General features: G+C 42.9%; 1 protein-coding gene across 1 annotated transcript in view; it reads left to right on the top strand.

Moving 5' to 3' along the window:
* Positions 1 to 263: 263 nt before the first annotated feature.
* Positions 264 to 13,244, top strand: part of NCBP1 (nuclear cap binding protein subunit 1) — a 34,503-nt gene continuing 21,522 nt past the window's right edge. Inside the window, exons 1-10 of the mRNA XM_051642787.1 lie at positions 264 to 357; positions 535 to 620; positions 1,046 to 1,146; positions 2,316 to 2,472; positions 4,443 to 4,550; positions 5,059 to 5,180; positions 5,605 to 5,674; positions 7,813 to 8,028; positions 8,601 to 8,698; positions 10,034 to 10,097. Of these exons, the coding sequence (XP_051498747.1) occupies positions 324 to 357; positions 535 to 620; positions 1,046 to 1,146; positions 2,316 to 2,472; positions 4,443 to 4,550; positions 5,059 to 5,180; positions 5,605 to 5,674; positions 7,813 to 8,028; positions 8,601 to 8,698; positions 10,034 to 10,097 (1,056 nt within the window). The 5' untranslated portion in view covers positions 264 to 323. The remainder of the gene's footprint in view (positions 358 to 534; positions 621 to 1,045; positions 1,147 to 2,315; positions 2,473 to 4,442; positions 4,551 to 5,058; positions 5,181 to 5,604; positions 5,675 to 7,812; positions 8,029 to 8,600; positions 8,699 to 10,033; positions 10,098 to 13,244) is intronic.

Raw genomic sequence — 13,244 nt, 5'->3', positions numbered from 1 at the left:
GGCCCGGCAGCGGGGCGGGGCCTGGGGCGGGGCCTGTGGGGCGGGGCCACGGGTAGGGGGCGGGGCCTCGCCCGGCGCCATCGCCGCCTCAGGGAGCCCGGCGGGGGGGCGGGGCTTCACCCCCCCTTGGCCACGCCTACTTTCCTCTTCCCGCCCGCCCGCCTCCCCGTACCCGGAAGTCCTCCGGGCCGGCGCGCACCACCGAGCGGCGGGCAGAGCGGCGCCGCGCCGCGCGGCCTCCTTGCCGGAAGCAGAGGCGCGGCGGGCCGGAAGCGGCGGGGCAGGAGCGCGCCGCTGCGTCCCGCGCGCTGCCCGGCTCCGCCATGTCGCGGCGGCGACACAGCGACGACAGCGACGGTGAGCGCCGCGGCAGCCCCGCGCCGGGCCTCGCCGCCCCTTCCCCCCGCCGCCCCCGCGCTCCCTGAGGGGCTGGGGAGCTGCGGGCCGGGCCGCGGGCCGGGGGGCCGGGGGGTGAGGGAGGGCGGCCGCGGCTCTTCGGCGGTAACGGTGTGTGTGCTCGGTGTGTTGGAGCAGGGCAGCCCCACAAGAGGCGAAGGACTTCCGAGCCGTCGGAGATCGAGGAGAGGCTCGAGTCGCTCATCTGCAGGGTGGGAGAAAAGGTAGGCGGGCCGGGCCCTGCCGGCTGCGGGTCCGGGGGGCTCAGGGATAAGAGAAAACGGGGGGGGAAATAAGGACAAAAACGAGGCTGCACTGCACAACAGGCCGCGAGGGTGTCGCGTTTCGTGCTGTGTCGTTAATCAAGGCCGGTGCGACTGGCCTTAGCAAGCTGCCCCTGGGGCCATGTGACATCTTGCATCTCAGGGGAGCAGGGGAGGTGAGTGATATGGGGCAGTCCTTCCGATCAGTACCTGCTCCTTCTCTCAGGACAGACAGGGCAGTTCTGTCCTGCCAAAGGAACGGAATCCTTGCTTTGAAGAAGGTGGTACCATCAAAGGATTCTCTTACTCAGCTTCTCTGCCTTCCACATGAGGGTCAGAGACTGGTTCATACTGGCTGGTTGGTGATGCAGCTTTTCTTTTTTTAGAGTAATTCATCTTTGGAGAGCAACTTGGAGGGCCTAGCTGGTGTTTTGGAAGCTGATCTGCCAAACTACAAAAGCAAAATACTAAGGATACTATGTACTGTGTATGTATGTGGGAGATCTGGGAGGTGCTTTCTTCTCTGTGCATAATAAGTGTTTGAGGTAGTGGAAATGCCAAGAATTAGAGCACTGTTAGAGTGCAGAGTTTGTTTTACTGCACACAGAAGTAATGGACAAATAAGGTTATTGTGCTCTGGGTGCAACTCAGGGAAAATACCCCTGTACATTGCTTTAACTTGAAATATGTACCATGGCTCAAAACAGGTAAGAGAACCCTCAGAGCTGCTCTTCAGTAGCCATGAGAACACACTCATGCTGGGCAATGTCTGGTTTCCCAATGAAAGACTGCAGAGCACCAAAGGCATTGGATGCCAACACTTCCTGAGTCTTTCCTGTGCTGTTTTCTTGTTGCCTGATCCTGCTCTTTGGCACTGAGAGGCTTGTGTCTCCATAAGCCCAGTTGATAGAGGAGGGGAGCTGGAAGCATGAGGAGCTGGAAGCAGGCTCTCTCAGGTGGCAGGCAGCTCTCCTGCCCCTCGGCAGCTGAGGTGCCCTATGTCAGGGTGTCTGAGGGGGAGGGGCTGCAGGAGGAGGTAAGCCTGAGGAAGGAGATTTTTCCAGCCCTATGCTATGGTTTTGCAGATGCTTTGACCCTGATTTGTAGCAATATTTGTTAATATAAGGCAAAGAATGTATATTTTTCCCTGTAGCACTAAAGACGCTTCTGAAAGCAGAGGGTTAGCTTACAGGTGTACAAAAATTCTTGAGGAAAACTATTTACAGCAGGACCTGGCGTTCCTTATGCTGCACTTAAAATTAGTTACTTTGACTTGTGACACTTGGAATCAAAAACAATAGCGCAAAATGTTATGTGTGCACTTCTGGTGTAGTGATGCTGATGCTGTGTAATACCATTATTTCTAAATTACGAACCTAAAAGAGCCCTCTGGAATATTCAGCACTTAGGGATAAATAAAAAGCAAATGCCTTGAATGTGCTTGAAAGTGCCATCTGCCTTTCTCAATGACCGTAGTTGAAAAAAAGGTTGTAAACTATTAACTGTGGGATGCAACTGCAATATCCCGCTGGGTCTTCTCTTACTTCCTCGTGAGACAAGCTTAACTTACAGTAAGCAGATTCTAAAATGCTCTGCAGTTGCCTGTTGGCACGTGCCAAATGAACAACTAACATCATATTTCTTTTTCTGTGTCAGTGCACGTCTGTTACCAGAAAAACTTACTGTTTACACGACACTAGTTGGGTTGCTCAATGCCAGGAACTACAATTTTGGTGGGGAATTTGTAGAAGCCATGATTCGTCAGCTTAAAGAATGTCTGAAAGTCAATATGCATAACGAAGCTGTGCATTTAGTAAGTGAATTTTTGTTTGTTTGTTCCTTTTTATATTTTTCCTCATCCCTTTTCTCTCCTCCTTCTTTCACCTTCTTGTTCCAGAAGAGCTGGACCTTACTGCATGTATTACAGTCTCTGCTTGGACCCATGTGCAGTGCACTTTAGCTATACCAAGAGAAATGTGGGTTATGGGAGAAGTATTTCACTATTCAGGGTAGAGAAATCATTACAGTTTCAATGTTGACTTGCAGCTGTATATTTTCCCAGTGACATGTTGATTTGCAGCAATCTGTGGTACTGTCCCCCTAGCTGTTCCGCAGTCAAACGTAAAAGTTAAATGAAAGTCATTATCTTTTATTGTGTTCAGAGGTGTATGATCTTCTTGTGACTCCAATGCAAAAACAAACAAAAACTGAAAGGAAAAATGAACAGTCTAGTTCTTAAAAGCTGTTTTGATGGCTGTTACCAGGCCTGTGTTTTCATTCTGCTAATACGGGACAAAAGGCGGTTTGAAGTGCTGTCTGACTTTGAAACCATTTGAAACCTCAGCTCTTGTTGCTTACAGATTTTGTCTGCAAAAAGGTATTGGGACTTCAGTGTCTGATTTAGAAGTCCAGTTCCATGTTCCCCAGCTTTTTTTGAAGCTCACTGGTGTAAACCAAGATTCTAGTGTTTCAGTGTGTTTTGTCAAAAGGCTGCTGTCCAGCTGTGGGACACTTCTGCTAAGAAAGTCCTCACTAGAGCTCCAAATGCTCTGTCCGTTGGCTTCAGTGTCGCCTTCCCTGGTCACACTTACCAATGACTTGTGAGAGTAACAACTGATGCAGTGGCAGTGAAAATCTTCCCTCAGCTCTGTCAAAGACTTTTCAAAGTCTGATCGGAGCAGTGAGTATCTGGAAAGTAAGAGTTTGTTACTTTTCACTATTGCAGTTGCTCTTTCAGTGCTGAACTGTTTCCTTAGCCAAAATTACTTTCCCAAGACTTCTTCCTGAAGATCTGCCTTCAATATAAAATACCTGTGTTGGTTTTTTTTGGACTGCCTTTTGAGAGTGTGCCCTTAAGAAAAAAGGAACCTTTAAGGAAAAAATATGCAAAATTTTAATTGATAAAATTTCAGCCTATATTGTCTGTTGAGATTGTGATACTGGGGGAGCCTGTGTCCTGCTAGGGCCTTGATTAAGTTTGAAGGTAGGATACAAATCAAAAGAGAGAGTAGAGGGAGCAAAAAAAAGGGCACTGCTCTGCCCCAGATGTTTTCTGCTGGACTTCCCATTTCTGTCAGTCTGGATTTCTTACTAGAGTGCAGCCAAATCGAGGATATATTCCTGCCAGAGATTTCTTTCTCCTCAGGCAAATAAGGCCATCTAATTCCTAGCACGCCATCAGTCTGTCACATTTCTCAAATCAAAAAATGTTGGCAGCTTTTACACAGTCTGTCTCTGTGTATCATTATACAGAGAAAAAGTATTTATTTATGAATAAATAATTACAGAAATTACTTGTGTATAATAGCATACAGATTCATCAGTCGTGTTTCCTGACACACATCTGGACTCATGAAGGAATTAATGAATCCGTCTTCAGCTCTTTAGTAGCTTTTTCTTTCTACTTCTGTTATTTTAGTGATCTGATGCCACTTGGAGTAGGAACACAAGGAGTTTTTTTTGTCTGTAGTGCTCGTTTGCATTTATTTGAATGCATACTGATGTTTCCCATCCTTCCTTGGTTAGAAGAACTATCCTTGCAATGTTACTGCAGTGGAACAGACTGCAGACGTGATAGTGAATGATCTGCTAGGCAGCACTTAAGGTACTTGTTTTCCAGAGTTGAAAGGTAGGTCTATACAGTCTGCAGTATTCCTGCCTTCATTGTACTGAATGAATATTGTACTTCTATTACTGGTTTGTTTTAGTCATTTAGTAATGTTTGTTCTTGTGAGGTCAGTTTGAAAAATGCTCATTTAAAATTATTTTCTTGGTGACTTCTAGGTTCGTTTTCTGTCTGATCTTGTGAATTGTCATGTAATAGCTGCACCTTCAATGGTAGCTATGTTTGAGAACTTTGTGAGTGTGACACAGGAGGAAGATGTACCCCAGGTAAGCAAAAGATTGGTGCTGTTTTCACATTTTTTTCAGTACCATTGCTTCTCTACTTGTGCTTAGAACAGGGAAGTTTTAGAGATGGAAGATGGAGAACTAAATGGACCACAATGTACAGTGTCATTAGCACATGTAAAATAAGCCTGTGGCAATTAGAAAACACATGCATTCAGTAAGAAAGAATGGTCCGTATAGTGAAGTAGCTGAAATGAATTAAATTTAGTTTGGCAAGTTTTAGTGCCAGGCTTGTTCTGCTTTATCAATAATCTGCGAAGAACTGAAAGTGATATAATTATATCTGCTTGTCAAGGATCAAGTTAGAAGTGACACATTTCAAGGAATAGTATGTTTTTTCTTGGCTTGCAAATCCCATCCTTAACTGCTGGCCTGTACATACTCCCAAAACAACAGTTTTACTGCTATGTTAAATTAAAACAGGGTGTGTGTACAAGATCTTTTGGTGCGTACTTGTGTTCTTAGATCTCAGTATATTTCTTTCCTGTAGGTACGATGTGACTGGTATGTGTTTGCATTTCTGTCATCTTTGCCTTGGGTTGGGAAGGAGTTATATGAGAAAAAGGATGCTGAAATGGATCGTCTCCTGTCTCAGACAGAAAGCTATTTGAAGTAAGTTGTAACCCATTAAAATACGCTTATTGGTACCTATTAAGGTATGATTTAACAGCTTTGATTTTTGCTCTGTTAGGAGTACTCTGAAGTTTTAGGTCTGAACCTGAGGGGGAAAAACACCCTGAAAATAGAATAAGTGGAGAGATTTTGAGGGGTTTTTCTTGTTTTGTCAAGTTCTAGGTTATCTTTACGGTCTTGTTCTGCTTATCCTGGAGCAGCTGCTATTCTGAGTGTGCTGTGAATACTGATAGGTGGTTTTGTGAGTGTTCTGCAGTGTGACTGCTTTCTGTCTAGGTGTGCTTCAAGTTAATGTTACCAAGATAATGCACTTCAGTATACAATAGTAGTACACTCACATTGAGGTTAGAGTTGTTGCTCTGGTTTAGTGTTTTAAAGGTAATTTTCTTTCCTGTGTACATAGACGCCGCCAAAAGATCCATGTACCCATGCTGCAGGTTTGGACTGCTGATAAACCACATCCACAAGAAGAGGTGAGTGCATTTTGTGTTGTATTCTTTCAGAAAGTTGGAAAATTTTTATACTAAGGTGTGCTTTTAGCATGAAATTAAAAGGCACCTCTAAAAGTATTAATGCTTTGAATTGTCTCCTGTTTGTCATTAACAATTTCTAATTGATAAATTATCTTTTAAGTCTGATTATCTTTTAAGCCTAAATATAAAGTTGTATGGGATGAGCAGAAGAGTTTTGTTGTTTGCTGACAGGCCCCTGAAGAAATGTTATGAAGTGAGGAATAGCTGTAAATTATAGTGGTTTTTTGGGAATTGCAGGTACAGGGTTTAATGTTAAAAAGACCTTTGGAAAAGCAGAATTTGATTCCTTACTTATCTCGTAATGTTTTCCTTCTGCGAGAAAGAAACCTTTATAGTGGCTTTGCTCTCTCAACTCTGGGCAGTGCTAAACAAGTATGTAGAAAATGTATTCAACAGTTACCATGCCATCTGTCACAATTAAGCCAAAAATACTTGAGGGGAGAGATGGCACCTGGCTAGTTTGGAGTGGAATCCATGTTTTCGCATTTTCTTGTTTGTTTTTTTTTCTTTTCCCCAAGTTTGAGGACAAACTCAGCTGGAAAGTGAGATCTAAATCGATATTCTGGCCCTCTGTCCTGGTTTTGGCTAGGATAGAGCTAATTTTCTTACTAGCTGGAATAGTGCTGTGTGTTGGATTCACTATGGGATTTGGTATGAAAAGGATTTCGATAACACTGATGCTTTTAGTTCTTGCTAAGAAGTACAGAATTTTTCAACTTCCTATGCTTTGCTAGTGTGCAAGTGTACAAGCTGGGAGGAAGCACAGCCAGAGCAGCAAAGCCCAACCAGCCACTGGGATATTCCATATCATGCAACATCATACTCAGTATATAGATGAGGGTGGGCTGGGAAGTCAGGCTCTCTCTCTTCCAGGATTGTCATTTCAGGATTTCTGTCCTCCAGGATCAGTAGCCAGGGACAGGCTGGGCACTGGTCAGCAGGTGGTCAGCAGTTGCACTCTACATCACTTGTTTGTATTTTATTATTTTGTTATTTTTATCATCATTGTTATTATTTACTGTTCTGTTGTTTTTATCTCATCCTGCCAGTCTTTTTACCTTTCCAATTCTCTCCCCAGTTCCCCAGGGGATGGGAGGAGAGTGAGTGAGTAGCTGCTTGCAGGGTCAAACCTTAACACCCTCTTACGTTTTTTTTATTGTTCTGATTAAATTACAGTCTTAACACTTGTCTTGTTAATCAGAATTTGGAGAGTTAGGCTGTCTGATTATGATTGATTTGTCAGTGTGAGTATTTTGCCTGACCAATGTCTGAATTTCCTTATTTAATTCAATAAAGGAATGATTAGCAGAGTGCATTTGGGACCATGTGTTACCGAGAGTGCTGCAAACATAGCTTTTCACTTCAGGTGCTAATTGTTACTGGGTTTGTTCCCGTTTTGTGGTGTGATAATTTCAGTAAATGCATAGCACTTCCATGTAAAGACATTTCTTGCATTAGTTATAACTTGAAACTTGTGTTCGTTGAGGCCACAGGGCTCCAGAGTCCTTGGACTGCTTTTACCAGGAGAGTAATTAAATGAAGTAAGATTATTGACAGTTGCACAGGTGTCTGTGCCATCTCAGGGGGAATTCTGGGACTTACAGTTGCATTGAAAACCATGGCAAAGGTATTTAATATTCAATAGGATTGTGTTTGTCTTGAGTATGCAGTAGCTGGTAGTTTTGATTGCCTTGGGAGAGGTATGGCCATCCTACTGGAATTGGAATGTCTTTCCAATGTGAATGCTGGTATGTGTTTTAATACTATCAGTCATCTGTGGCTGAAGTAACAATGTTCACTGCTGTGGTTTCACTGGCAAATTTGAAGAATGGCCATAATGCTTGGACTTCTGGGCTGTTGGCCTTTAAAGACCTGCAAGCAGACACAATGTTGTGTGGAATTTGAAACAACTCTAGTGTTTAGATTCTTAAATTATTTATTAAAATCAGCAGTTTAATAAACTTTTTTTTTCTGAATGGAATACAGAATTTCAGAAATACATATCTGATAATGCAGGGGAGCTACCAGCTTGGTAACATGATTGAATGCATCCAATACTTCTCATCCTTTTCCTTCAGTATTTAGACTGCCTTTGGTCCCAGATTCAGAAGTTGAAAAAAGACCGTTGGCAAGAGAGACACATTCTGAGGCCCTACTTGGCTTTTGACAGCATTCTTTGTGAAGCACTGCAGCACAACCTGCCTCCCTTCACTCCTCCACCTCACACCGAAGATTCGGTGTACCCAATGCCAAGGGTTATTTTTCGGATGTTTGACTACACAGATGACCCTGAGGTATGTGAGCACTGTGGGGCATGGTGAGCAGATTTCACGGTTGGATTTTTGGGGCAATACTGGTCAAAGTGTGCTGTCCTCTCTCCCAGGATAGTGAGTGGTTTGAAGACAGCAGTACTTCTGGTTTTGTACTTCTGCAGGAGTGAACTGGGTGACCAGTTCCTGTGAGGAGTAGAATTCAGGGCATGAAATGTTGCAGAGTTTTCATTTAGAATGACAGTGTTGATTGAATCCTCTAATGTCTCTTGTAAAACTGTTCACAACTAAACTTTCCGTCCATAAAGTTGGTGACCTGAGTCTTTTATAATCATATTCTCTAATTTTGTTCCTATTTATTTTTGTAATGAGTCCTAGTATTCATTTTGTTTTAAACATTAGTTTGAGGTTTGTATTGGAACTGTATCACACCAGCTTCTCAGTCTGGAAGGATACAGGGCAGCTGAGACCTTACTGTTTTTTAAGTGCAAGTTGTACAATTTCTTCCTCCTGTAAGTGTATATAGGGTAGCTTGCTACCTGTAGTGCCACTGCATTAGCAGTGATCTTTTATGAGTCTTCATTCTTTCTCACCAGGGCCCTGTCATGCCTGGCAGCCACTCTGTTGAACGGTTTGTTATAGAAGAGAACCTTCACTGCATCATCAAATCCCACTGGAAAGAGAGAAAGACTTGGTAGGAAACGCTTAGCACTGCTAGGCCCTGTCACTTTTTATAGGCTACCATGGCTTTACTGCCATCAGGGGTATGGAGAGTCCTGCATTGGACAACAGCTCACAATTAAACATTTCCTAGAGCATTTGATGAAACTCCATTTACTACATTTAACTGTATTAAAAATATCACCTGGAATACTGTGGGTCTGCAACATGCAGCTTTTGGAGAGCCTGTGTGATTCAGTGGGACAGGGGCTCAGTCCTTGGGAAGGGAATTCCATGATAACACAGAATGTGCTGCAAAAATAAGCAGGCATGCCTTCTAGTTCATGGCAGCACTGTGTAGAGTGTGGTTCTGTTATGCATCCTGGGATTTTGAAGCAACTGATCTGTTGGTGCACAGTGAGCTTGAGCTGGTTTCTCTGCAGCTGACTGTGCACTGGTGCTAATGAACATGCTTCTGCTTACTACTCCTCCTTGTTGCATTTTTCTGTTTGGGATTACATGGCAGAGCTGATTGAGCTTACTCTGGGGAGTGATTGCAGAGCCAGCAGATTGCATTAGTTTGAATTCAGCCACACCAGGAAACGGGGCACTTTTCTTCATTTCTGTCTGAGCAGTATATGATGTAATTGACAGCTGGTGTGCCACATGTAAATGAGCTGTGTCATGCATCCAAATGAAAACCACCCAACTTCATATAATATGCAAAAAATGGGCAGAAACAATGTTTTGGTGATGACAGGTGATACAGGTTTTTGATTATAACTATTTGATTCAGCAAAGACTGGAAATTCAGGGTTACTGTCATAGTCTTTTTTAGTTATCAGAGGAAAGTAAAGACTAGAGAGAGATAAAGCTTTGACAGAGGTAGAGGTAAAATCAAGGAAGTAGCAGTTGTTTGCTTCTAGTAATGATATGTGATAATTAACTGATTAAAAGATGAAGGATTCGAAGCCTCAGAGTTTCTTCTATAATCCATTAGCTTAATTGTGCTTTCAGGTCACTCTGAACATCTGTTGTTTGGGTTTTTTGATTTTCATGTGTTCATGCCAGAATTACAGATCACCATGACTATTTATGCAAAACTGTTTTGTGTAGCAGTGCAGTGTTCAAGTGCTGTAACTACACAGAGATAAAATACATCATTACAAATCATAGCTCAGGCAATGCTTGTGTGTTCTTGTGCTGTTTCTGTTGTGTTCTATGGATTGATGGACAGATTGATTGGTTTGTGCTGCTTTTGTATGTACTCTTGCTCAGAATTAAGCATTTTCTGTTACTTTGTTACTTTATCTGTACATCAGATTCCTTGTGTTGCATTCTGAATTTAATGTTATCTATGGTTTTGCAGTGCTGCACAGTTGTTGAGCTATCCAGGAAATAACAAGATCCCCTTGAACTACCACATAGTAGAGGTATGGATTTTATAGGTGACCTCTTTGGTAGCTCTGTTACTTCATGAGTACATGTCCCGTTTACTTCCATGATAGGTCAATTACATTACGGTTTGGGCTGGGAGTCAACTAAAGTGTTGAATTCAACCAGTGGCTTTTAAATAAGTGGGTTATATAGGGTTGAGTGTTAGTTTTATGCTTTTTGTTGTCATTTTAACTTGGTGCATGAAAGCTTTGGTCAACTACCACAATATTTTAGTGCGCTAGTAATTCAGGTTATGGAGTTTCTCAAACTTTTAAAGTTTTACATATGATGCTTCTAATGTATCGCACAGTTTAAGAAATGGCTACATTTCAGTCACTTTTAGTTTAAAAAGATTTGAAATAAAGTACCAGAGGAAATGGACACAAATTTAAATACAAGAACTCCATTTAAACAGAAGAAAACTTTTTTTGCTGCAAAGTTGGTTTAACATGGGAAGAGCTTGCCCAGAAAAGTTGTGAAGCCTCTTTCCTTGGAGAAGCTCAAACCCTAAGATGACACAGCCCTGAGCAGCTTGCTGTAGGTGACCATTCCTTGTGCAGAGTGCTTTTGACTAGGTGATCTTCAGCCAGACTCAGCTGTTCTGAATAATTTTATGTTTGGCTCTTCTAAATTATTTTTTAATACAGACCCTGAAAACCCAGTGAAATAGCCTTGTGTTTCCTCTGGGACATCTTCCATATTAGAGAGTTTTAAATAGCTGTACTGTGTATCAGAACAGCAGCATAGGTTTTCTTTTGCTGCCTCCTTTCAAGAGTCTGCCTGTTTTCAAGTTGCAGTGCTGTATAAAACTTCATTAATTTCCATCAAAAGTTGAAAGGGATTGAGAGATTTCAGTAACAATGACAACTTGTCATATAAAGGCTTTATAAGGAAGTAACTGTGAGTAGGAATTTCCAAGATAAATATAATAAGAAATAATCTTATGTAGAACGTTTATCTTAAAGTGGGATTGAGGATTCTTCTCAATCTCAAAATGCCAACTACTCTTGAGTACTATAAAGTTACATTACTTTTGGTCAGCTTCTTTTTGTACTCTCAACCCAGAACAGAAGAATCTTAATATTTTTTTGCCCTGAAATCAAAGTATCTCCATGGTATTGTCATCAGGTGCTGTATATGGCTACATGGCTGTGTGCTTTATGCTTAGCTGTACATTAATGCCAACAAATAATGTCTGAAATTCCTGATTAAATAGTTTAGCTAAAAGCCCTGGAAATTCTTTGATTTAGAACTTGTGGGATGTAAAAATAGCAAAGATTTGTGTAGAATAAATTCCTGGAAAGAAGTTCAAGATGGGTATACAGATTCTTTACTGTTACTGTAATTTCATTTTTGTTGCAATGTTGAGTTATTTTAGAATCTTAATTTCATTGCTTACCTATGACTGCTTACTTTTAATGAAGCTCCAGAGTTTTTAAGGCTTAGCATGTTTTTTTGAGACTCGTGTTCATTCTGTTTACTGCTGCTCCCTTGTAACATCTCTCTTCAAAAGTCAAGCTGATGATATGTTGCTTTCAACAACAGTTAAATGGTTTAATGTGTGAAATGTCACTTACTTTTCCAGAAAGTCACAGAACTGTAGAGATAATATGGTCTAACAGATAAAGGAAAGTGTTACTTAGGGTTCAGAACATAACAGGCAGAAGTGAATGTAGCCTGAAAGTGGTTGTCACTAGCTGCCCAAATATGCCCACATGTGAGGACCCTAAGGCTCCACATCATAGTTTGCCAGGCCGAGCACAGTATGCTTCCTCCTACCTGGAATCTGTGGGAAACACTGAAGTGTGATGCCTTTTTCTCAGCAGCTTCTTACGGACATGTGGATATTTCTGGAAGTTATGAAGAGAGGAGGTTCATTTGGAGGTCATCCCTAAGCACATGGAAGAGAAGAAGGTTACCAGGAGTAGTCAGCATGGATTTACCAAGGGGAAATCATGCTTGACTAACCTGATAGCCTTCTATGATGTTGTGACTGAATGAGTAGATAGATGCAGGGAGACCAGTGGATGTGTCTACCTTGACCTTAGCAAGGCTTTTGACACAGTCTCCCATAACATCCTTGTGAGCAAGCTCAGGATATGTGGGATAAAAGAATGGATAGTGAGATGGATTAAGAACTGGCTACACAACAGAGCCCAAAGAGTGGTGGTCAATGGTGCAGAGTCCAGCTGGAGACCTGTAACTAGTGGAGTCCCCCAGGGATCAGTGCTGGGTCCAGTCCTGTTCAACATCTTTATCAATGACCTTGATGATGGGACAGAGTGTCTTCTCAGCAAGTTTGCTGATGACACAAAGCTGGGAGGATTGGCTGATTCACCTGAAGGCTGTGCAGCCATTCAGGGAGATTTGGACGGGCTGGAGAACTAGGCAAAGAGGAGCATAATGAGGTTCAACAAGAGCAAGTGCAGAGTCCTGCACCTGGGAAGGAACAACCAAATGCACCAGTACAGGCTGGGAGGTGATGTGCTAGAGAGCAGCTCCGTGGTGAAGGACCTTGGAGTCCTGGTAGACAACAAGTTATCCATGGGACAACAATGTGCCCTTGTGGCCAAGAAGGCCAGTGGTATCTTGGGGTGCATTAAGAGGAGTGTCCCCAGCAGACTGAGGTTCTCCTCCGCCTCTACTTGGCCCTGGTGAGACCTCACAGGGAGTGTTGTGTCCTGTTCTGGGCTCCCCAGTTCAGGAGGGACAGGGACCTACTTGAGAGAGTCCAGTGGAGGCTACGAGGATGACTAAGGGGCTGGAACACCTGCCTTTACAAGGAAAGGCTAAGAAACCTGTGATCTAATCAATGTCTGTAAATACATGAGGGCTGGGTGTCAAGAAGGCAGGGACAACCTCTTTTCATTTGTGTCCTGTGATAGGACAAGGGGCAATGGATTCAAACTTGAGCACAGGAAGTTCCACCTCAAAATGAGGAAGACTTTCCTTACTGTGAGGGTTACAGAGCACTGGAACAGGTTCCCCAGAGAGGCTGTAGAGTCACTTTCTCTGGAGACTTCCAAAACCTGTCTGGATGCCTTTCTGAGTGATCTGCCCTAGTTTTTCTTGGTCCTGCTCTGGCAGGGTGTTGGACTCGATGATCTTTGGAGGTCCCTTCCAACCCCTAATGTTCGGTGGGT

Source organism: Apus apus, chromosome Z (assembly GCF_020740795.1).
Source record: "Apus apus isolate bApuApu2 chromosome Z, bApuApu2.pri.cur, whole genome shotgun sequence".
Classification (NCBI taxonomy): domain Eukaryota; kingdom Metazoa; phylum Chordata; class Aves; order Apodiformes; family Apodidae; genus Apus; species Apus apus.
This window is presented reverse-complemented; position numbering and strand designations above follow the sequence as displayed.